General features: G+C 42.5%; 1 protein-coding gene across 1 annotated transcript in view; it reads left to right on the forward strand.

Moving 5' to 3' along the window:
• Positions 1-429: 429 nt before the first annotated feature.
• The window catches only part of xkr4 (XK related 4), a 44,211-nt gene continuing 20,317 nt past the window's right edge, over positions 430-24,323 (forward strand). Inside the window, exon 1 of the mRNA XM_023284088.3 lies at positions 430-1,624. Within this exon, the coding sequence (XP_023139856.1) occupies positions 930-1,624 (695 nt within the window). The 5' untranslated portion in view covers positions 430-929. The remainder of the gene's footprint in view (positions 1,625-24,323) is intronic.

Here is a 24,323-nt window from a genome sequence, read left to right on the forward strand (position 1 = left end):
TTTTTAAATAGTATTTTTATTCTAACATTAGACTGTTCTTTAAACAATTAGTCTAAATAATTTAGGCTAACTGGTTTATTTGCATTTCTTTTTTTTTCACTGTTGATCAAAGAGCACTCTCCCTCTGAAATAAATGTTGAGCTGCACAATCGTGTTGGGGTGACTGTTTAAGGTTTTGATGAAAGCTGTAGAGCACGGAGTTCAAGATACCGCAGCAGGATCTGTCTGTGGTGCTGAAAGTCAGTCTGGAAACCGCAGGACTTCAGGCTGCTTCAGGTTATGTATTTACTGATTCCCGTGGCAGGCAGCATTTGCACATATGTGTGCCCTCTGTAAAGTACTTTAACAAGAAATTTTACTTCTGCTGTCGCAAAGCTCAAACCGTATGCATGACCGAGAGACGGGCAGAGAGAGGGAGTCAGATAGACGGGGAAGGATGATGTCATAGATTTCAGTCTGAGCCATGAAAAAAGCAGGTGCCTGCAGCGTCCCTTCTTTACTTTCACTACGGTCTCTAGCTCTTTACCAAATATCAGCGTCAGCATCAGGACTCTTCGAGGGCAAAGAGTGACAAATTGCAGACGCAAAAACCGTTCAGGTAGGCTGGAGTAAACAAAGCGGACCTCCCACCCCCACATCACGTCGGCTGGATTTCAGTGGGTCATCAATCGACGTTATCGTTAAATGAAAGGCATGGTATGAACCAAAATATTGGAGCAAGCACGGAGCTACATTCAGTCTTCATTTTTGCCGTTGTTCTGTAGTATGAGCAGACGGCAGTGTGGAGAAGGTAGTCCTGCCCAGAAAGGAGGAGGAGTAGGAGAAACACGCAAAAGGGTGTCGACGGAGATAGGCAGGAGTGGAGGAGAAGAGGAGGGGAGGAACGGAGGATAAATAATAGAGTAGGCTAATATTTCAAGATTCTAATAATGGCGGCTAAATCAGACGGGGTACTAAAGATGAAGAAGAGCGACGTGGCCTTCACCCCCCTGCAGAATTCAGAGCACTCTGGCTCGGTGCAGGGACTCCACCCGGGCGGCCAGCCCGACTCTGCGGGCACTGGGGACGGTGACTTTGCCAACGGGGAGTCGCGGTGCTGCGGCGGTGGAAGCTCCAACTCGACGTGCCTTCGACTAGGAAGGGAGCAGCAGAAATACACGGTGTGGGACGGCTTGTGGATCGTAGCGGCTGTGGTAGTGTATCTGGCAGATGTGGGCACCGACGTGTGGCTATCGGCCGACTACTACCTCCGTCGCGACTACTGGTGGTTCGGCCTGACGCTTTTCTTCGTGGTGCTGGGCTCCTTCTCGGTGCAGCTCTTTAGCTTCAGATGGTTTGTTCATGACTTCAGCACCGACGACAGCACCGATTCTGTCGCGGATTGCTCCCACATGGATGGGAATAAGCTGCTGAGCGGCTCGGCCTCACATGGGGACGTTACCTCTCAACATCACCCAGCCACGCCGCAGAGACAGGCGTCGACCGCTAGCAAGAACACCACGACCAACAGCACCGCGAGTACCGCCCTGGGCGGCAGATACAGAAAACGATCAGCCTACTACTCCTTCTGCGTCTGGTTCGGTCAATCCGTCATCCACATCCTTCAGTTGGGCCAGATATGGAGGTAGGCTGGAGCCTGGAAGGCTAGTCTTTGGACGATTAACAGTAATGTTGTGTGTGGATGCGTTTGTTAATGTGTGTGCGTTTGTGTGTGATGGGGGAAAAATATGAATGAATGAACAGAGAACTGCTCTGACCCACAGTTGGCACTGCTGGCACTGTTGGCACTGTGGTGGCCTCTGGATGATGCCAGCTTCTACAGCATAGCTACCAGCTGCCATCTTTAGCATGCTTCCCCTATACAGTTCCAATAAATCAAATACTCTGTTTATTTCGGTTGTCCGTACCATTGAGTCACAGAAGTGAAAGCAAATTAAACATAAATCACATTTTACATCTTGTGAACGCCTTGACCTGTGCCTCACCTGGTGTCAGACAGTGAATGCTGCTGCAGTTGTGGCTACGGTTCCTTTTTGTGCTATTGGAAAAAACTTCCATGGCTGGCCTGACAGTTTCAGGGTGTCATGAAGCCGAAACATGAATGAGAAAAAGCATTCATTCAAGATACACATGATCTGACAACAGCCAGACCACATTCCTTTATTTAAATCTCTATAAGTATGGAATGCCATCAACAGAGTGCAGTCTACTCTGGAGTACACAGATGGTGGAGTAAACATTCAGATTCATGAGTTCAGTAAAAGTAACAAAATACAGACAAAATAATAAGCTACTTGAAAGTCACTTGCTATGAGAGTCACTTATGACTATTTAGATACCATCTGTCAAACATTTTGTATGTACATAATGCTTTACTGCTAAAGCTGATGGATGTGGCGCTAATGAGCTCTACTGGGTCTTTCAGCCTGAAACAGTAATAATAACCGGAACAATAATTCACCCTTAAAGAGACAGGAGTGCATTTGCATTAGGTTGAAACGACTAAAAAAAATAGTGCTCTCCTTAGTTCCTAGTTTAAGTCTCCTTCAAAATAGCATGGCATTAATTTTGAAAATTCTGGTACTGTTTAGGTAAAAATAGACAAAAACTAGAGTATGTTTTAGAGCACGGCTACCCTGTGATTGACAGACTGAATGGGCATGTGTAGAGTTCTCATTCAGATCCATGTTAAGGTTTCAAAACAGTAGTCTAGGTCTGTGTTGTCCCTGTATCTGCACGTGTTCCAGCTTTCTTTCACAGCCCAAAAATTCTAAGTTGGTTGGGTATGAGTGTGCTTGGTTGTCTGTCTGTGCTGGCCCTGTGATGGACTGGGCAACCTCTCCAGGGTGAGCCCTGCCTTTTGCTGCCTTTGTCAGCTGGGATAGGCTCTAGCCCTTCACCTGTGATCCAAAGAGGATGAAGTTGATATACAAAATAGATGAAAAATGGAAACTGCCAACACCTACAGTTTACCTACACTACTGTTTCATTAAAACAACTGGCTAGTGTAGAATAGTGCTGTTTTTTTAAACTGAAAAAAAAAAATTCAAATGATCTTTAAGTCCTTTTAAATTGGTTGTACTTTTATTAGCCATCATTATTTATACAGGACATTTTAAATACCATACACTGAGTCAAAGTGCTTTCAGTAGAGAAGACAGATTGACTTTACAAATTTAGTGACCAAGTTAAAATATGGAACTACAGACCTGTTAGCAGAAAAAATTAACTATTAAGGTTAAGACTCTACCATATTATTCATAATAAAAGCTTATCCAACAAATTTAAACATTAAGGTTAAGATCCTGAAATATAATAAAGTGTATATATTTACTGAATTACAGAAACTTTTAGCTCTGCTTGTTAAATTGGTGGTTGGACACTGGATGATGTTAAAGAAGCTGAGCCTTTTTATGACAGCTGTTGGGAAATATATGCTCAAATTAGATTTGAATGCTTATGCATAATTATTACACAATCTAACTGATATTTAGCTCGAGAAATATTTAGATTAGGTTAAGGTAACTAACCAGCATATGAAGCACTTCTTGTTATTGTGTGAAGGAGAGCCTCAGGGGAGCTGAAAATTATTCATAAATTTCATAAATTTATGAAAGCTCGGTAGCTGGAATCTGTACAAATAAGGGATTGAAATGTAAACAATAAAACAGTGGAGGCACTGAACTTACATTCATGTACATGTATTAAACTAACAACATTTAGCAAAATAACAACACAATAACAGCTAACTATGACACAACAATAATACCCATTAAGACGGACAACAACCCAAAACAATACTGTAAAAGAGGAAAGAGGGAAAATTAGAAAGTTGCACCAAGTTTCAGCGACTGACTCTTACTTGCAGGTTGCAATGCTTTGGTGGTGCTTCTGCTGATGATTAGTCTGTCGGCCTCTGGGTGCGGGTCGGAACAGCAGTGGACATTGTGATTCCTCCGAATTAGTCTTGAGTAGAAGTCAGATAAAACTCTTAGGAAAGTGGATTCTTAGAAGAACTCTCATTAACTCAGAAGGGGGAATGGCACAACCTCTTTTGGGGAGAGCTGATGTCCCTCACAGAGTTACTTTTTCATATACTTTTTCAAAAAGTTTTATGATTTCTAAACAGTCCAATATTGTGACTCATAATTTACATATATTAGTACTCCTGGTAAATAGACAGTGAAAACAAACCTTAACATATATATAACATCAAACATTGTTAAACATATAGTTTGACAGCTAAACAAGTAAAATAAAAGATTTAAGGAAAACACATGGTGTAATGGTGATCATAATGAGATTATTGACAGCACTATTCAGCAGTTTCATTAAATGTATATTCATAAAGGATGGTTTAGTTGAAGTGGTAGAATAAATGTCTTTATTGGTCTTAATGTAAATCTGGTGTTCCTTGTGACATTGTCAGTGGAGTGAAATCCTTTGATGTTGTTATCAAAAATTTTGGCCCCCCACATCCTGCAGGATCAGACGTCGGTCAGAGAGTTTCTGGCAGTCATTTGGTCCTTTGAAGGCCCCAGTGTCTGGCGGCTTGAGTGACTGGATTATACTAGGCCCAATATGCAACTTGGATATCTGCAGGTGTGTGTTGAGGGATCCTTTGAAAGTCTGCTTTCTCTAACACAAACTTCACACCATCTTGACAAATCTGGAAGGTGCCTTCCTTTAAGGTTGCCATCTGAACTGGTGCCTTGGTGTCTCTGCTCTGTTGATCACAATGTATGATGTCTCGAGTTTGCTGAATTATGCTTAATCACCGCAGTGCAAATGGTCTGGGAATTTGGATGTGTGTATGGCACATGAACAATCAATCAGTCATTATCAATCTATGTATATATGCACTCACCAGTCACTTTGTGGCGTAGGCCTTTGAAACTGCTTGTCACAAGAATTATTTAATAAGCCAACCATGTGGCTAAAATTCAATGTCACAATAACAGACAGAAAACATTAGGGACAGGGAACATTGTATTTATGCGGCATGCACTGTGACCATTTAGCTACTGAGGACCTCCTGTCCATACTTAGTTTCTAAGCTCAGGGCAGTAAAGTAGCTTGCAGTACTGCCTTTAAAGAATTGAAAGGAGGAGGTCATTGGATTTATAAGTGTGTTTAGAACAATGAATGTGGTGACATTTTGTATTTAATCACCCCAAACAGCCAATGGACCAGCTATATAGATGTTACCAGTAGCTAGCTTGAGTGTTGCTCTGTGTTTGTGTTTGGGTTCAGGCTCATCTCAGATCTCATCAGAACTCTATTTTTTTCCTGTGATTTTCCCTTAATCTCTCTAGTCTTCCTATCCTCTCTGTAAGCAGACTAATAACCCCAGGATTTTTAGTTGAAACATTTTCAATTTATGCTAATGTCAGTTTGTGCTGCTTTTTACTGTGAGTTTGATCCGGATACCTAAAAATCTGAGCAAATATGAACAAAATTATCTGAATGAAAAAATACCATAAAACAGCTACTATGTATTTATTTGTAAATTGTTTTACATTTGTTTCAATTTTTTGGTAACTGTTTGTTGATTTGACAGTGGATTTCTGAGCATCATAAATTACTCACAAATGACACACATTTGCAAGTCTTGTATTTAATTCATATGTGAGGTAACACACATTTGTGACCATTATTCAGACTATACAGTAAAGAGCAGCTCTGAGAAGCAGTGTTACTGTCTGTGTTGCTTAATCTTTTTTTGGCCTTTTATTGGCTTTATTAGACAGGTTAGTCAAGAGGTAGACAGGAAAGTAGGGAGAAGAATGCAGGGGAAGACCTGCAGCAAAGGGCCATGAGGTGAAATCCACCCCAGGCCACTGTGTCAGGGACTATAGCCCCTGTTTATAGGTTGCCCGCTGAACCAGTTGAGCTGTCTGGGCACCCATGTTGCTTCATGTTTCATGCACATATGTTGGAAAGATGATAAGCAGTAATATGTCTGTTTTGGACTAGAAACAGTAACAGTAAAGGACAGGTTTTAAGTTTTCATATTTATTTGGATATTCATGCAAAAATGTATTTTTTAAAACTCTGTAATGGTTAAATAATATATGCAATCTGGACACTAGGGACTTTTTTCACACGTCACACCTGACCAATTTTGGCTCGGGGTCAGACTAACCAAGCAAAGCTATTTGAAATTACTAGAAATGCTAGTAATTTGACAGAAAGATAGAGGATGCAAAATATTAAAAAAAAAAAACTTTTGTCAAAAATTCTTTTACATTTACTTAAAAAAATTGTATGTGTAAGGGAAAAGACATAATCTGGAGTTGATCCTTGAATGCTATGATTACATAGATGCCAAGTACTTTTCATACCACACATCACAATTTTCCCAGGAGAACACTCTCTTAATGTGTTTGATCAATAAACTAAGGTATGAATGCAATTCAGGTTTTCTTTTGTAGAGCCACAAGTTTTTTTAGTCAGTATTTGGTTTCATAGCTTCAAGGTTTTGGCTGTCACTGGTTCCACACTAGCTGTTGAACATATAGTGCTGTGAAAAAATATTTGCCTCCTAATGTCTACTATTTTTGCATATTTATCACACTTAAAAGTTCCATATCATCAAACAAACATTTAGATTTATTTAACATTAGACAGAGACAGATAACCCACAAAACACAAAACTGTAGTTTTTTTAATGATGACTCATTGAAGATTTATTAACAACATATGTCACACTTGTGAAAAAGTTATTGCCCCTCTAAACCTAATCACTGGTTGAGCCACTGTTGGCAGCAACAACTGCAGTTAAATGTTTTCGATAGTTATCACATTGCTATGGAGGAATTTTGGACATTCTTCTCTGCAGAATAATTGTAATTTGGCCACATCTGATGGTTTTCGAGCGTGAACTGCTCTTTTGAGGTCTTGCCACAGCATCTCAATTGGACTTTGACTCAACCACTCCAAAACCTTGAATTTGTTCTTTTTTGAGCCATTCAAAGGTGGACTTGCTTCTATGCTTTCGGTCATTGTCATACTGTGTACCCCATTTGCATTTGAGCTTTAGGTCATGAACTGATGAGTGGATATACTCCCTGGGAGGATTTTCTGATAGAGAGCAGAAATCATGGGTCCATTAATTATGGCAAGTTGTCCAGGTCCTGTGGAAGAAAAGTAGCTCCAAACCATCACGCTACCACCACCAGGTTTCACTGTTGGTATCATGTTCTTCTTGTGGAATGCATTATTAGCTTTACACCAGATGTAAGGTCTTGGGGCTCATCCAGATTTTTTTTTTTTTGCAAACGGCAGACAAGCCTTTATGCTCTTTTAGTTCAGTAATGGTTTCCTTGCAACCAGAGGTGGGTAGTAACGAGTCACATTTACTCTGTTACATTTACTTCAGTAACCTTTAGGAAAAAAAAGTGCTTTTGATAGTAGTTATACTCTGCCATACTTTTTTTACTTTTACTTGAGTAGATCTGTGAAGAAGAAACGTTACTCTTACTCCGTTACACTGGGCCACACTCGACTCGTTACTTTTTTATTTACCACATTAGATATGCTTTATTTCGCCAGAGAGATGCCCCCGGTGGATCTACCACATGACTGTGTTTCACCAATCAGACGAAGCAACAATCATCATGTGACTGTGTTTCACAAGATGTCACCCTGCGGTCACATGACCACATACGAACTGTGGCGGCATAGCGGCCCAAACTCTGCACAAGTAGCAGACAGGAAATGAAAAAATGGGGGTGTTTTCGAGACGTTAGATCTTGCTTCAGAGTCCGACAACATTAGCATAGCATTAGCATGGATATCTCCGTCTTCAGCTTTTGTCTTCTAGCAAAAGCCGAAGACGGCTACTAACATACTAACATGGGCTAAGTGAAGCATGACGTTAGGTTGGTAGGTCCGCATAATACAGCGTGGGCGGGGGCACAACCACCGAATATTTGGCTATTTGGGTCCAGCCATACAGTCTATGGGTCCAGCCCCAGTTGTATTGTTATTTTCTATCTACTGAGCCTGTGTCATTTGGAGGGAAGTGAAATACAATATATTTTGTCACTGGAAGTAGTTTGCACTGTTCAAACATAAAAACGTTACCTTACTACAGGTATTTGTTTCAAAAGCTTTATGTTGTGAAAAACAGAGATTTGGAAATTTGTGTTTCTTGTGCCTTAACTTGTCATTTTGTAAAGATGTTATTTATGGTTGCTATTTCTTATTTTATTATTTGGAAATACCAGAATTTGCACATTATTTTACATTTTTGTTTGTCTGATCACATCATTAAAAAAAAAAAAATCGACCATAACAGTCAAACAGTTACTCAGTACTTGAGTAGTCTTTTCACCAAATACTTTTTTACTCTTACTTGAGTGATTTTTTGGATGACTACTTTTTACTTCTACTTGAGTGATATTATTTTGAAGTAACGTTACTCTTACTTGAGTACAATTTCTGGATCCTCTACTAGGGCTGGGCGATATGGCCTAAAAAAAAAAAATCTCAGATTTTTTCACAAAAAATCCTGATTCACGATTTATCCGATTTTTTTTTTTAACCCGCTACCTAATCTCCGCACGTCAGAGTCCAGTCTACTTTATGCAAATGAGCTGCGGCCCTCTCCAGGTAAACACACCAGATCGCAGCTGAAAACGTGCTGCATGTGGCATGCTGGTCCGGTTGCGGTGCGTTTCTCGCTGGGATCCGATGCATTTAGTTGGAGAGGGCTGCAGCTCATTTGCATAAAGTACACTGACTTCTACTTTATGCAAATTAGATGCAGCGTGCGGAGATTCCACGCATCATCAAACTGTCCTCAAACTTCGGAACTAGACGTCAGTGACCTAAAACGAGGACAGATTCAGCTGCTGCAGATTATTTCTCGCCTCAAATGCTTTCAGAAATACTTTTTGCTGACGTGTTTTTTGAAATAAGGAAAATTTGCGGCCGAGCCACTGTGTTTATCTGACTTGTCTGCAGGACTGTCCAGCTGAAAGCTCGGTCATGTGACCATGTAGCAGCCTGCTGTTGCTCAGCGCTGTCATGTGACCATGTTGTGGTCCGCTAGTGACCGCCGTCCGTGCCATTTTCAGATGTGGTGTGTTGCCGTGTGGGAAAATAGCATCTAGTGGACACGCGCCTTTAGATCTGCACCGCTCGCCGCCATGTTGTTTGTGTATCAAGCATGGGGGGGAGGGGGGCGTGCACTCTGAACTACGGGAGCCCAGCGGGAAGGCGTTGGTCGCGGATGTTGATGAGAAAATCGATTTTCATTAAAAGAAATCGACATTAAGTACAAAGTCAAATAAATGGATAAAATCGATTTATCGCCCAGCCCTATACTCTACCTACCTCTGCTTGCAACTCTCCCATGGATGCCATTCTTGCCCAGTGTTTTCCTTACAGTGGAATCATGTAGACTCACCTTAATTGAGGCAGGTGAGGCTTGCAGTCCTTTTGATGTTTATCTGGGTTCTTTTCTGACCTCCCAGATAAGATATCGACATGCTTGACAAAAATTTTGGTGGGCTGGCCACTCCTGGGAAGGTTAACCACTCTTCAATGGTTTTTTCAGTTTGTGAATAATAGCTCTGACTGTGGTTCCCTGGAGTCCCAGAGCCTCAGCAATGACCTCGTCACCCTTTCCACACTGATAAATGTCAATGACTGTGTTTCACATCTGTTCTTGAATCTCTTTAGACCGTGGCATCATGTGCTGCTTTGTAAGGCCCTTTAGCTACTTCACAATGCTAGACAAGTTCTATTTAAGTGTTACTTAGATTTAATAAGCCTGGTAGTATTCACACTGGGATGCAGCTGTTGAAAATAAACCAAATTGCAAAGTAAATTTGCTAATTTATTAGATTGGTGGCTAAGGGGCCAATTAATTTTTCACATAGGGCAAGGTGAGGCTGGACAGAATTTTTCTTTCAATAAATAAAATCATCATTTAAAAATGGCATTTTGTGTTTTCTTGGATTACCTTCATCTTAAATTAAATTAGTTTGATTATCTGAAACATTTAAGTGAGACAAATGTGCAAAAATTTAAGATATCTGTACTTGCAAATACTTGCACAATGCTGTATACACCTTTCAGGTGTGCACTCTCTTAGGCAACTGTAAATTACTCAGATTTGGAGAAAGGGTCGATCAGGATACAGCAGCAGGTCATTCTGTGTACTTTTCTTCACTTCAGACAGGTGAACTGTTACACAGAGTTACAGATTATCAGTGGAAGTTTACTATTTTGTTACATCTCTGCCGTCCTCATGTTGAATCCTGAGCTTTCAATTTAAGAAATCTGAACTAAACTGGGCTGTTAGTTATTTGGACTTTTTGACTGGCTGCTATTAGTTTAGTTTTAGTCTGTTAATACAGAATTATGTATTATTATGTATTTTACATCATTAAGTGTATCGACTAGACTCGAGTAAATTACAAAGCCTGTGTGTGTAGTAGGTATGTTGAATACAGCCATGAGGAACATGAATGGAAAAGGGACCTACTGTATGTCTGAAAGTCACTGAATTACAGAATGCTGTCACTTAAACTGATTGATGAACCCAGCAATGTTTCATGTCCCATGTCTGACAGGGGCTAAAGTGAAATATTTTGCGGCAGAGAATACAGATATTTTGTTAGGGACCAAAATCTCAACTATTATGACAGTGAGTGTGAACTACATCATGTAGAAATAAATTCCTATCGAAATATATAAATATATTAGTTTGCTGGATGTATTAATAAGCAACTGGTTGCAAACATAATCACAATAATAAATATGTTTTAATTCCACTATCTTGAAAGTACTTTGGGTTAAAAAAAAAAAAAACAAGGCTTGATGGGAAATTTACAAGCTTTGCAGTTTTTCGTAACAGATGGCATTTCTTGAAACTCTCCCCTTTATAGTCCAAACACTAAACCCAATTTTCTGCTGCATTCAGGCTGTTTGGTTCGGGCCATTTGGGTTCTCAGGAATTTAAGGAGGTGTTTTCTGTCAGCTAAAAACATGCAGCTGAGAGCACTTTGGAGGCTTTTATGTCATTTAAGATGACATGTTTGGTTGCTGGATACAAGTATAGGCAGAATACAATGTAGGGAGAAGTAGTGTGTTGCAAGTATTAATCTGCTGGCTGACTCTTGCTACTGGGTGAGTTGAACTACTTGCTATTTTTCATATTCACAATGAGGCAGATGGATGCTCAGCAGTCCAGCAGTATTACATTTTTCCTCTATTGTTTTTCAGTCATTGTTCAGAACTTAATACAGTACGTAATAGTTGGACAGTATGGTATGGTATTTGTCCTGCCCTACTTCTATTGTGATCAGATGGCTAAGTAAAAAGTGACATTGGTGAGTGAAGTGTTTTAATCAAAGTTGAACATTTTCTAGCTCCAGAAAAAACAGCAAGTGCACAGAATTCAGAGAATAGATGTGGAATGAATGATCAATACATGGCTCTCCCGTTGCAAGCAACTGAAAAAATCTGCTGATCTCAAAGCCCTGTAGAGAGAGTATTAGTGTCAACCCTCTCTCACCAGTGCTGCTTATACCTTACAAGATGGCAGTTATTTAGAGTTTTTTGTTAACCTTTTGGCAATCCCATGCTGTCAGTGTTGAGTGAGGAGTAGCTTAGAGGAGTGGTTGGGCCTGGTGCTGTCCTGGGGTGGGTGGGGTCTCGGTGGCGCTGCGGGATGGGCGCCCTGCATCCTGGACTTGCCGGCTTCGGGGTGGGTGTGGGGGCTCGTGGCCCTTGCTTCCTGGTGGTGCGGCCTGGTCCCCCCTCCGGGGCAGAGTGCTGCGTGCGGCCTGGTCTGTGGTGGGGCTATGGCGTCTGCCGGGGCGCTGCTCTGGCGCTGCGGCTTCCGGCGGTTGTACTATAGTTCAATCAAACAAAAAATTAAAGCTATTTGCCACTGCCAGGGCATTAACTTTTTATCTAGTTTGTCAAAGAAAAACTAATTAGAATTAGAGTGAAGTGGTTGAGCACAAAAATAAAGTACACAGCTTGGATTTACTGTGCAGGGGGCTTTTCAGTCTGTGTAGTCCATGTTTGTACTGGATTTCCTTCTCAATTAAAAAAAAAAAACAAAAACACACTTTCAGTAACGCAGGTTGAGAAAGTACACAATGACAAAATTCAGTGCATTTATCCATTCCTTTGGCTTTACATTTTCTTACTCTTTTGCACCAAGCCAGTTGCTCAGACACACAAAGTAATTTACATTTTCAGATGATAAAGAAACTCTCTTCTTCTGTACAATATAACCAGCAAGGGAAAACAACCTTTCACAGGGTACGGATGTTGCAGGTGTGGCCAAGTACTTCTGTGCAATGGAGGCCAGCTTGCTGTGTGAGCCTGCATGTTTGGACCACCACTCTAATGGACAGTCCCCTGTAGTGATGGGGGGGCTCTGCTCTGTATCGACACACAGTGTTCTCAACTGAGTCTTCCTCCTGTTCAGAATCGGACTCTGATGAAGCAGCCAGTAGAGCTAACTTTTTCTTTGGTGGCTCAGATGTTGTTGCTTCCACAGGTTTCTCTGCAGCAACGTGTCTCCAGGTCTGTTCTGAATGTAGTCTTGAATTTGATCACATAGGCAGGGTCATCGTCTGAGTTCTCCATCACCCCAGAGAGATGGCAAAAGGCTGGCAGAACCACAGAGCACGAAACATACTTTTCTCCTCCCAGAAGTTTAGTAACATACCTGCAACAGAAAAAAAAATCCAACCGATTTCAGTCAAAATGTATTGCATTCATTTACTTATGTACACACACAAACAAACAATGTCCTCTACATATTCATGATACACACACACACACACACACACACACACACACACACACACACACACACACCGTAACCGTTTGATTGTCCATCCATCCATCCATTATCTATACACCGCTTAATCCTCACTAGGGTCGCGGGGGGGAGCTGGAGCCTATCCCAGCTGACTCGGGTGAAGGCAGGGGACACCCTGGACAGGTCACCAGTCTGTCGCAGGGCTACATACAGAGACAAACAATCACTCTCACATTCACACCTACGGGCAATTTTAGAATGATCAATTAACCTCAGCATATTTTTGGACTGTGAGAGGAAGCCGGAGTACCTGGAGAAAACCCACGCATGCACAGGGAGAACATGCAAACTCCATGCAGAAAGATCCCGGGAAAGCCGGGACGCGAACCAGGGATCTTCTCGCTACAAGGCGAAAGTGCTAACCACTACGCCACTGTGCAGCCCATTACAAATCATTTTCTCCATTAATTGATTAATTATTGCTTTATCCATACGATGTTAGAAAATGTTACAAAAAAATACCTGTATTCATTTCCAACAGTGCTAAATGCCTTGTTTTATTTGAGCAACAACTAAAAACCACCAAAAACATGAATATAAGAAACCAATGCATTGAATTTCCACATCTGCAAAGCTAAAACCTCAAGAACAATCAGCATTTTACCTTGAAATTATGAAAATAGCTGCAGATTACCAGTACTCTTTACTTCACTGTGTTAATTTGATCATTTGAATCAGTTTTTTAGACTTGTATTAATGATACAAAACATAATCAACACATACATTAGAATGTGTTAGCAAAGCATTCCTTGGCTCTTCAGGAGAAATTTCAGTGAATACCATATAGTTCAGTAATATGATTAAATGGGCCATTGTGTAACAACGTGGGAGGTTTTCAATACAGGTCTTGTAATGGAATATTGCTGCTGCTTTTCTCAGTTTTATAATTCAATTTTCAATTTCAATTTTATTTATATAGCGCCAATTACAGTCAAATTGTCTCGAGACGCTTTACAGAACCCATATGCCTGACCCCCAGAGCAAGCCAAAAGGCGACAGTGGCAAGGAAAACACCCTTTTAACAGGGAAAAAAACCTTGGGCAGAACCCGGCTCTAATGTGGGGGGACCCATCTGCCTGGTGGCCGGGCGGGTTGAGAGGGACAGAAGAAGTAGAGAGGTAGAGATAGAGGGGTAGAGATAGAGGGATACAGATAGAGGGGTAGAGATAGAGAGGTGGGGGGGTGGGACACAAGGACCATAACACAGCCACACATCTGAAGCATCCAGCATCCAGCTCTGGGACCAGGGACACTCGGAGAAAGGACACAGAAAGAAACAGAGTGAATGTAATGCAATAATGGTATATATAGTAAATACATAGGTAGTTAGAGAAGGGCTCAGTGCATCAGAGAGGTTCCCCAGCAGCCTAGGCCTATAGCAGCATAACTAGGGGCAAACTAAAGGGACGTCAAGAGGGGAAGTCAGTTGTGCAAATGAAAACACCAGCTCACCCCGTCAGGGTCACCCAGTCAGCCCTAACTATAAGCTTTGTCGAAAAGGAAGGTTTTAAGCCTGGTCTTAAAAATAGAGAGGGTGTCCGCCTCCCGAACCCAAACTGGGAGCTGGTTCCACAGGAGAGGTGCCTGATAACTGAAGGCTCTGCCTCCCATTCTACTTTTAGAGATTCTAGGAACAACAAGTAAGCCTGCAGTCTGAGAGCGAAGAGTTCTGCTAGGGTAATATGGTACTATCAGATCTTTAAGATATGATGGAGATTGGTTGTTAAGAGCTTTATATGTCAGAAGAAGGATTTTGAATTCTATTCTAGATTTAACAGGGAGCCAATGAAGAGAAACCAATATAGGAGAAATATGATCTCTCTTGCTAACTCCCGTCAGTACTCTGGCTGCAGCGTTTTGGATCAGCTGTAGATGTTTCAGAGAGCTATTGGGACAACCTGATAATAAGGAATTGCAGTAGTCAAGCCTAGAAGTAACAAATGCATGGACTAGTTTTTCTGCATCACTCTGAGACAGGATGTTCCTGATTTTCACAATATTTCTCAGGTGGAAAAAGGAAGTCCTACAGATTTGTTTTATGTGCGAGTTAAAGGACATGTCCTGGTCAAAGATAACACCGAGGTTCCTCACAGTAGTACTGGAGGCCAATGTAATGCCATCCAGAGTAACTATATGCTTTGAAAGCAATTCTCTAAGATGTTTGGGGCCAAATACAATGACTTCAGTCTTGTCTGAATTTAGTAGTAAGAAATTATAGGTCATCCAGGTCTTTATGTCCTTAAGACAATCTTGCAGTCTAGCTAGCTGATTAGTTTCATTTGGCTTCATAGATAAATACAATTGAGTGTCGTCAGCATAACAATGGAAATTAATACAGTGCTTCCTAATAATGTTGCCTAAGGGAAGCATGTATAATGTGAACAGTATTGGTCCTAAGACAGAACCCTGAGGAACTCCATGATTAACCCTAGTATGCTCAGAAGAGTCATTGTTGACATGCACAAACTGGAACCTGTCTGATAAGTAGGATTTAAACCAGTCCAGTGCTGTCCCTTTAATGCCAATAGAATGTTCTAGTCGCTGTAATAAAAGTTTGTGGTCAATTGTATCGAATGCTGCACTAAGGTCCAATAAAATAAGTATAGAGACCAGTCCATTATCTGACGCTATGAGAAGGTCATTAGTAACTTTCACCAGAGCTGTTTCTGTGCTATGATGCACTCTGAAGCCTGACTGAAACTCTTCAAACAGGCTATTCATTTGTAAATGTTCATATAATTGATTTGCAACTGTTCTTTCCAGAATTTTAGAGAGAAATGGGAGGTTGGAAATTGGTCTATAGTTGGCTAAAACATCTGGATCTAGAGTGGGCTTTTTAAGTAAAGGTTTGATTACAGCAACCTTAAAAGCCTGTGGTACATAACCTGTTACTAGAGAGAGATTAATCAGATCTAACATTGAGGAATTAATTAAAGGTAAAGCCTCCTTGAACAGTCTAGTTGGGATAGGATCTAAAAGACATGTGGATGTTTTGGATGTAGAAACTATTGAAATGAGTTCAGAGAGATGTATGGGAGTGAAAAATTCTAAATATCCATCTGGTCTTACAGCCAATTCTAAAGTATCTGTACTCGATGATACATCTGTGACATTTGTAGGAAGGGCCAGATTAATTTTTTCTGTAATCGTAATAATTTTATTTGTAAAGAAGCTCATGAAGTCGTTACTGCTCAAAGCTAAAGGAATACAAGGTTGAACAGAGCTCTGACTCTTTGTCAGCCTGGCTACAGTGCTGAAGAGAAACCTGGGGTTGTTCTTGTTTTCCTCTATTAAAGATGAATAATATGTTGTCCTGGCATTACGAAGAGCTTTTTTATAAATTACTAGACTTTTTTTCCAAGCTACATAAACTTCCTCTAAATTAGTGGAGTACCACTTCCTTTCCAGCTTTCGGGACGGCTGCTTTAAAGTCCGCAGCTGGGAATTATACCAAGGAGCAGGTCCTCTCTGAGATAGAACTTTCTTTTTTACAGGTGCAACACTATCAAGTGTTGTACGCAGTGAGGCTGCAGCATTATTAACAATATAATCCACTTCTGTGGGGGTAAAATTATAATATTTCCCTTCCATTATATCAGTAAGTGGTGCTGGACTAAATAGAGAGGGTATTATTTCCTTAAATTTAGTCACCGAATTGTGAGACAGACATCTACTGTAATGATATTTATTCTTAACTCCTATACAATCTATTGTTGTAAATTGAAATGTTATCATAAAATGGTCAGAAAGAAGAGGGTTCCGGGGAAATACTGTTAACTGTTTGATTTCTATGCCATAAGTCAGAACGAGGTCAAGGGTATGATTAAAACTATGAGTTGGTTTATTTACATGTTGAGAAAACCCAATTGAGTCTAATATTGAATTAAAAGCAGTCGTAAGGCTGTCACTGTCCACGTCAACATGAATGTTGAAGTCACCCACAATAATGACTTTATCTGAGCTGAGCACTAAATCAGATAAAAAGTCTGAGAATTGAGATAAAAACTCAGAGTAAGGAGCAGGAGGACGATATACAACAACAAATAAAACTGGTTTCTGAGCTTTTAAATCTGGATGAGAGAGACTGAGAGTAAGATTTTCAAATGAACTGTAACTAGGTTTAGGTCTCTGGTTCATTTTTAAGCTAGAGAGGTAAATTGCTGCCACTCCTCCTCCTCGGCCCGTGATTCGAGGAACATGACAGTTAGTATGACTAGTAGGAGTTGATTCATTTAGACTAACATATTCTTCCTGCTGCAACCAGGTTTCAGTCAAACAGAACAAATCAATCTGGTTATCAGTTATCAAATCATTTACTAACAGAGATTTAGACGAGAGAGATCTAATATTTAACAGACCACATTTAATTGTCCTGTTTCTTCGCTCAGTTGAAATAGTGGTATTAATTTTAATTAGATTTTTATGGTTACTATGTCTTTTGTTTAGTTTTGATTTGCTTAATTTATTGAATTTTGGTGGTCGGGGGACAGACACAGTCTCAATAAAGCTAAGTGATTTACTGGAGGGTGACAGCTGAGAGGAAACTGCAGAGAGGTGTGGAAGACTACAACTCTGCATCCTGGTCTGAACTCTGGGTTGTCATGCTTTAGGAGTTCTAATAAAATCAGCCATATTTCTAGAAATGAGAGCTGCACCAGCCAAAGTGGGATGGATGCCGTCTCTCCTAATCAGACCAGGTTTTCCCCAGAAAGAGCTCCAATTGTCTATAAAGCCAACGTCGTTTGCAGTACACCACGTAGACGACCAGCGGCGAAACGATGCCATACGGCTAAACATATCATCGCTTGTCAGATCAGGCAGGGGTCCAGAGAAAACTACGGAGTCCGACATGGTTTTGGCAAAGTTACACACCGATGCCACACTAACTTTGGTGACCTCCGATTGGCGTAACCGGGTGTCATTACCGCCGACATGAATAACAATCTTACTGTATTTACGATTATCTTTAGCCAGCAGTTTCAAATTTGCTTCTATGTCGCCCGCTCTGGCTCCTGGGAGGCATTTTACTATGGTCGCTGGTGTCGCTAGCTTCACGTTTCTGACTACGGAGCTGCCAATGATCAGAGTTGGTTTCTCAGCGGGTGTGTCATTGAGTGGGGAAAAACGATTAGAAACGTGAAGCGGTTTGTGGTGTGCCGGGACAGCGGGCTTGAGCTTAGGACTACGTTTCCTACGAACTGTCACCCAGCTACCCTGACTTCCCGGCTGCTCGGGAGCTGCTAGGGGACGGCTAGCAGAAGCTACACTAGCAGCTATATTATTGCGGTCCGCACCGGCTAAGGGAGCCTGGCTAACAGCTAGCGGGGTGTTTTCCATGGTGCGGAGCCGCGCTTCCAATTCAGAGAGCCTCGCCTCCAAAGCTACAAACAGACTGCATTTATTACAGGTATCGTTATCACTAAAGGAGGCAGAGGAGTAACTAAACATGTGACACACTGAGCAGGAAAGAGAAGGAGAGGAAGAGGGAGAAGCCATGCTAACTGCTAAGTGCTAGGCTAGCGGACAGAGATAACAGATTAACTTAGAATTAAGTACTGAGAGGGTGCGTGAAGAAAACGAGTGTATGTTACGATTCAAATATTACCGCTACACACAGATTTAATGAATATCAAATTAGATGGAGTGGATAAGCTACAACAGTCACAGAACACAACACAGCGCTACAACAGGAAGTGACGCAATACGCTCACCGTAACGTCAGACGTCAGCAGGGAGAAACATCCAAGAGGCAACCAAGGCTGCAGGCAACCAAGGCTGCTGCTATAAGGCGTTGTTTAATAGTTGTTAGCTTACCAGCGGCTAACCTGCTAGCAAACAATAGTTCAACGCCAGCCTCTAATCACTGTTACTGTGTCCGGACCACGTTAGCTGGCATAACGTTCATAATATTAATGTGGGACTGTTGTAGCTGGCGTATTCATAGTAGGCTAACAGCAAAAACTTACCAGGATCAGGATCGCTGGTCTGCATGGCAGACTCCTCGTGCATTGCACTGTTTGATTGTCTTTATATTTTAGGCCGATTTCAAAATAAAACTCAATAAAACTCTTGTCTGGGTGGGTGCCCTCCATTGTCATTTCTCCATATTGCCAAAACGACCCAGGAGTATATATATATATTAATATATATATATATATATATATATATATATATATATATATATATATATATATATATATATATATATAATATATATATATACACATTTTAAGGTATTTTCTCATTCTACTGTGAACTAAGATGTGCTAAAAAAAAAGGAAGTTTTAAAGAACATATATAATAAAATTGTTTTATCTACTGGATTGGTTTAGGTACCAACACTTTGGTTTTCAGAAGTCCCACTATCATCCCTTTCTGGTTTTAAAGGATACTATTTTATCCTAGGTAAATGATATTCTGGTTTCAACTTGACTTCTATTGGTTGAGCTGATTTAATCAGTCCCACATCTGTGCCATGTTATGACCATAGCTGTGGTGCAACAGCAGCCAGCCTGTCATCCTTCAAACGCTCATCTTGACTAGGACATTGAGAGATCTGTGGAAGCAATACTACTAGGGGTACCTGATACCTGAAATCATCATTATGATGTCATTTTTATCCTTGCTATGCCAGATCCACTTATTTTGAGTTGGAAGCCATTTAGTTTGTGGGGTTTCTCATCACTGGCCCTAAATGTCCTGGATTGACGTGTTGCATGTGACATGGGGACATCCCTTGTTTTTACATGCAATTCTTTCTCTCAGTATGGGGAGTTATCTTATTAAGCTGCTCCCTGTTTGCCTAAAATGATTGCTGCAGCATCCAACTGTATTGCTGGAGGCTGCTCAGGTATCCACTTCTCTAGCTGTGCCAGATGTGCGTCTTTAAAGAACTGTAGGGTGAAACATCAGCTCAGCTGCCAGTGTTGCTGGGGTCAGGTTGGCTTTAATACATTTCTCCTATTTTTCTTCAGAAAATTTTACTATCAACTTTTGAAGCAAAAAAGCAATTTCCTTTTTTGTTTTTTAATGCTCTTGGACTGCTATCATTCCTCAAGATAGATGTTCATTGTCTTTTTTCGTCAGACATTCTTCAGTACTACACAAAATGGTGCAATGCAGTTTACTCAATGCGTTGCATCCAAAACGATTCAGTTGAAATTAGTACAGGGAGATGAATTGTCTTGCCTTGGTAGGTCAGAGGGACAGGTTTGGATGTTGGCATCAGCTGACTTTTCCCTAAGAATCTGAAAGTTTCAACATATTGTCCAGATCATGAGAAGTGTCTGGCATCAGTTTCTCTTACACAGGTAAATGTTGTCCTTAAATCAGCAATCCCCTGGATAGGTTACTTTACCAGGGGAACCTGCAGCATTGGTTCTTCATCAGGGTTATTTGTTCGTCCAGCAAGCTGATGACCTCCCCTCAGATTCTCTGGACAGCCCTAGTATCCGGTGGTCCTTGCCAAGGTTGACAGGATCTGCTGGAGTGGCATTCACTCCTTGCTATTGATACTGGACTTTGCCTGGGGTCATGTTTTCCCAGAGATTCTCCTAGCAATCTCTTCATTGGTGTCCTAACCTTCCACACCTCCAGCAACACTGTCTGTCTTTTATCTTTTATCCGGTTCCGGTTGAATGAACGCTGGCGCGTTTGGCTGCCGCTACTCACCGGCAATTTTTAAGTGTTTTTAGCGGTTCTCCGGCCCATTCCAACCTACTCGACTGGGAATCTTAAACCTCCTCTATCGCCTGATGTTCCTCACTGCTGCTGTCATAGCCCTATAGTGCTGTGATTGCAGGCTAACTATTGCCTACCTGCTCAGTTCACCTCCCAGCTCCACGTCTTTGGCATTCTCCACCGTTTCGCTATGTGGACTGGCGGGGCTTTTGTGTGGTCCCTACTGGTCTGGACTGTCCTGGTTCTCCTCCATCTACCGGTTGAGGGACTACTCCAATATTCGCCGGCGGAGCTTCTCAGGCTCCGTTTCCAGCGGTCCAGATCTCCTCCGGCAGCCCTGCATCTCCACCCGGACATCGGCGTCCAGCAACGCCCGAGGTACATCCACCGTGGTTCTCAGCGGGGTTTCCATTTCTCCGGCTCCAAAGGGATTTCCTCCTTCTGGTCCTCCACTCGCCGACCACCCAGAAACACTGGCCGGTCTGTCACCCACAGTGTGTTAGCCCGCCTGGCTAGGTCGGCTAATGCTCCTCTCTCCAGCGACAATACCGGCGTCAACTTCGGTCTGCTGAACATCCGCTCCCTCACGGGCAAAGGACATCTCATCCAGGATCTCCTTACCGACCGTAAGCTTGACTTTCTTTGTTTAAATGAGACTTGGCAAGTACCTGGTGACTTCTGCCAGCTTAACAACTCCACTCCCCCGGGGTTTGTTTACATTTGCAAACCTCGCGGCTCTGGTCGCGGAGGTGGTCTCGCGATACTGTATCGCGAGAAGTGGAAGGTCGTTCCAGTTTCTCTGCCTCCTCTCTCTACTATAGAATGCCTCGCCTGTCAAATCTCCGGACCCACTCCCACAATCATCGCCACAGTCTATCGTCCCCCCAAGCCTCACACTGACTTTTTAAATGAATTCTCTGGCCTTCTCACCCACCTTTCCGCTCTCTCCCCAAATGTAATTCTGCTGGGAGATTTCAACATACACATGGACAATACTGCTCTCCCCCTCACCAAAGACTTCTCCTCATCACTCGACAGTTTCGCCTTTCAGCAGTTCTCTGACTTCCCCACACACATAAAAGGACACACCCTGGACTTAATTTGCTGCTCCGGTCTCACCCCTTCCAACTGTACTGCTGATCAACTCCTCATCACGGACCACTTCCTCCTCACATTCGATGTCACCCTCCGTCTCTCCATCTCTAAGACCCCCCGTACCATCTCATTCCGCAACATCAAGGACATTAACATCGACTCCCTCTCCTCCTCCATCGCCACCTTGACATTAGACTCTTCCTCCACCCCTGACGACCTGGTCAACCTTTACAATAACGGCCTCATGAACATTCTCAACTCACTCGCTCCTGTCAAAACGCGCTCTGTCTACTTCACTCGGTCTGCTCCCTGGTTCACTCCCGATCTCCGTGCCATCAAATCTAAAAATCGCCAGCTTGAAAGACTTTACAGGAAATCTGGTCTCACCATCTACAAAGACATGTATACTGCTCAGTTATCGCATTACAAGGACTCCATCTCTCAAGCTAAAGCACAATATTATTCTGGACTCACTTGCTTAAATGCGGGCAACACAAGGACTCTCTTTTCCGTTTTCAATAGCCTCACCCAACCCCCTGACTCCCTACCCCCCATCTCTACTCCCACGACACCTGTAATTCTCTCCTTCAGTTCTTCAATGAAAAGGTTATAAAAATCCACCAACATCTTGGCTCCACAACCTCACCCCTCCCCTCCTCTGAACTTTCTCCCCCCTGTCATCTATTTTCCATTTTTGAACTCCCGGGTCCCTCAATAATTTCTGAGTTTATCACCAAGTCCAAGCCTTCCACATGCCACCTGGACCCCCTCCCCACAGCCTTGGTCAAATCCTGCCTCCCCTCTCTGCTCCCTCTCATTTCAGCCATCATCCATTCTTCTCTGTCTTCTGGTTTTGTTCCCACTCCCTTCAAATCTGCAGCGGTCAGCCCCATCCTTAAGAAGCCTGGTTCAGATCCCAATAATTTTAATAACCTCCGTCCCATTTCCCACCTTCCCTTCATCTCCAAAATCCTAGAAAAAATTGTTGCCTCTCAGCTCCACACTCATCTCACACGAAACTCCCTCTATGAACAATTCCAGTCCGGTTTCCGTCCCCGCCACAGCACTGAAACAGCCCTGATTAAGATCACAGATGACCTCCTTATGGCAGCTGACTCCGGTTTACTCTCCATACTCATCCTCCTTGATCTGAGTGCGGCCTTCGACACTGTTTCTCATCCCATCCTCCTCAGTAGACTTTCCTCCATCGGCATCACTCACACCCCCCTTCACTGGTTTCACTCCTACCTCACTGGCCGCACTCAGTTCATTCAGCTCAAGTCCTTTACTTCACAGCCCTCCCCCATCACTTCTGGTGTGCCCCAGGGCTCCGTCCTGGGGCCTCTCCTCTTTATCATATACCTCCTCCCCCTCGGCAATATCTTCCGTAAATATGGTATCCATTTTCACTGCTTCGCGGACGACACCCAGCTCTATCTCTCCAGTAAACCTAACTCCACCCTCCCTCCCTCCTCCCTCACCCACTGCCTTTCTGACATCAAAGTTTGGCTCACTGCAAACTTCCTCAAATTAAACAGTGATAAGACGGAACTTCTCCTTGTAGGCACTAAATCCACCCTATCCAAAGCTGACAGTTTCTTTCTCACCATTGACAGCTCCACAGTGTCCCCCTCCCCTCAGGTAAAGAGTCTGGGTGTCATCCTCGACAGCTCACTTTCTTTTCACTCCCACATTAATAACATTACTCGGTCTGCTTATTTCCATTTACGCAACATTAATCGTCTCCGCCCCTCCCTCACCCCTCATACCACGGCCATTCTAGTTCATAGCCTCGTCACCTCCCGTATTGATTATTGTAACTCCCTCCTCTATGGTGTCCCCCACAAATCCCTCCATAAACTCCAACTGGTTCAAAATTCTGCAGCCCGCATCATCACCCGTACTCCCTCCTTTCACCACATCACTCCCGTCCTCCAGCAGCTTCACTGGCTCCCGGTCCAATTCCGCATCATTTTCAAAATCCAGTTGTATACATTTAAATCCATCCACAAACTCGCTCCCCCCTATCTGTCTGATCTCCTCCACATTGCCACTCCGTCTCGTTCCCTCAGGTCCTCCTCCTCCCTTCACCTCTCTTTACCTTCTGCCCACCTCAGCACCATGGGGAGCAGAGCTTTCAGCCGCTCTGCTCCCCAACTCTGGAATTCTCTCCAACCAGACATCCGTAACATTGTTTCTTTACCCCAGTTTAAGTCAAGACTCAAAACTCACCTGTTTAAATCCGCATACTCATTGTAATTTCATTGTTTCTTTTAACTGTTGTGTTACTTTTGTCTGCTGTTTTGTTTTATTTATTTTATTGTGTTTTATCCTCTGTAAAGTGACCTTGGGTGTTTTGAAAGGCGCTGCTAAATAAAATGTATTATTATTATTATTATTTTTATCAGTGACAATGGTTCTAGGGGTGGTGGATAGCCAAAGGACCAGCCTCCCCTTGCAAGACCCCCAACGTCTCTCCTGGTCAGCAGAGCCCAATACCCAGTGGGGTTTTACCTTTTTGCTCTTGATGTGAAGCTTATTTTTAATAATTGTTAATGACTTATTGGTTTGTAGAGGTTTGCCCCCCCCACCTCTCTACCTCTACCCCCTACCTCTATCCCTCTATCTCTACCTCTCTACCTCTTCTGTCCCTCTCAACCCGTCCAGCCAGCAGGCAGATGGGTCCCCCCAC

This window comes from Amphiprion ocellaris, chromosome 10 (genome assembly GCF_022539595.1).
Source record: "Amphiprion ocellaris isolate individual 3 ecotype Okinawa chromosome 10, ASM2253959v1, whole genome shotgun sequence".
Taxonomy (NCBI): Eukaryota; Metazoa; Chordata; class Actinopteri; family Pomacentridae; genus Amphiprion; species Amphiprion ocellaris.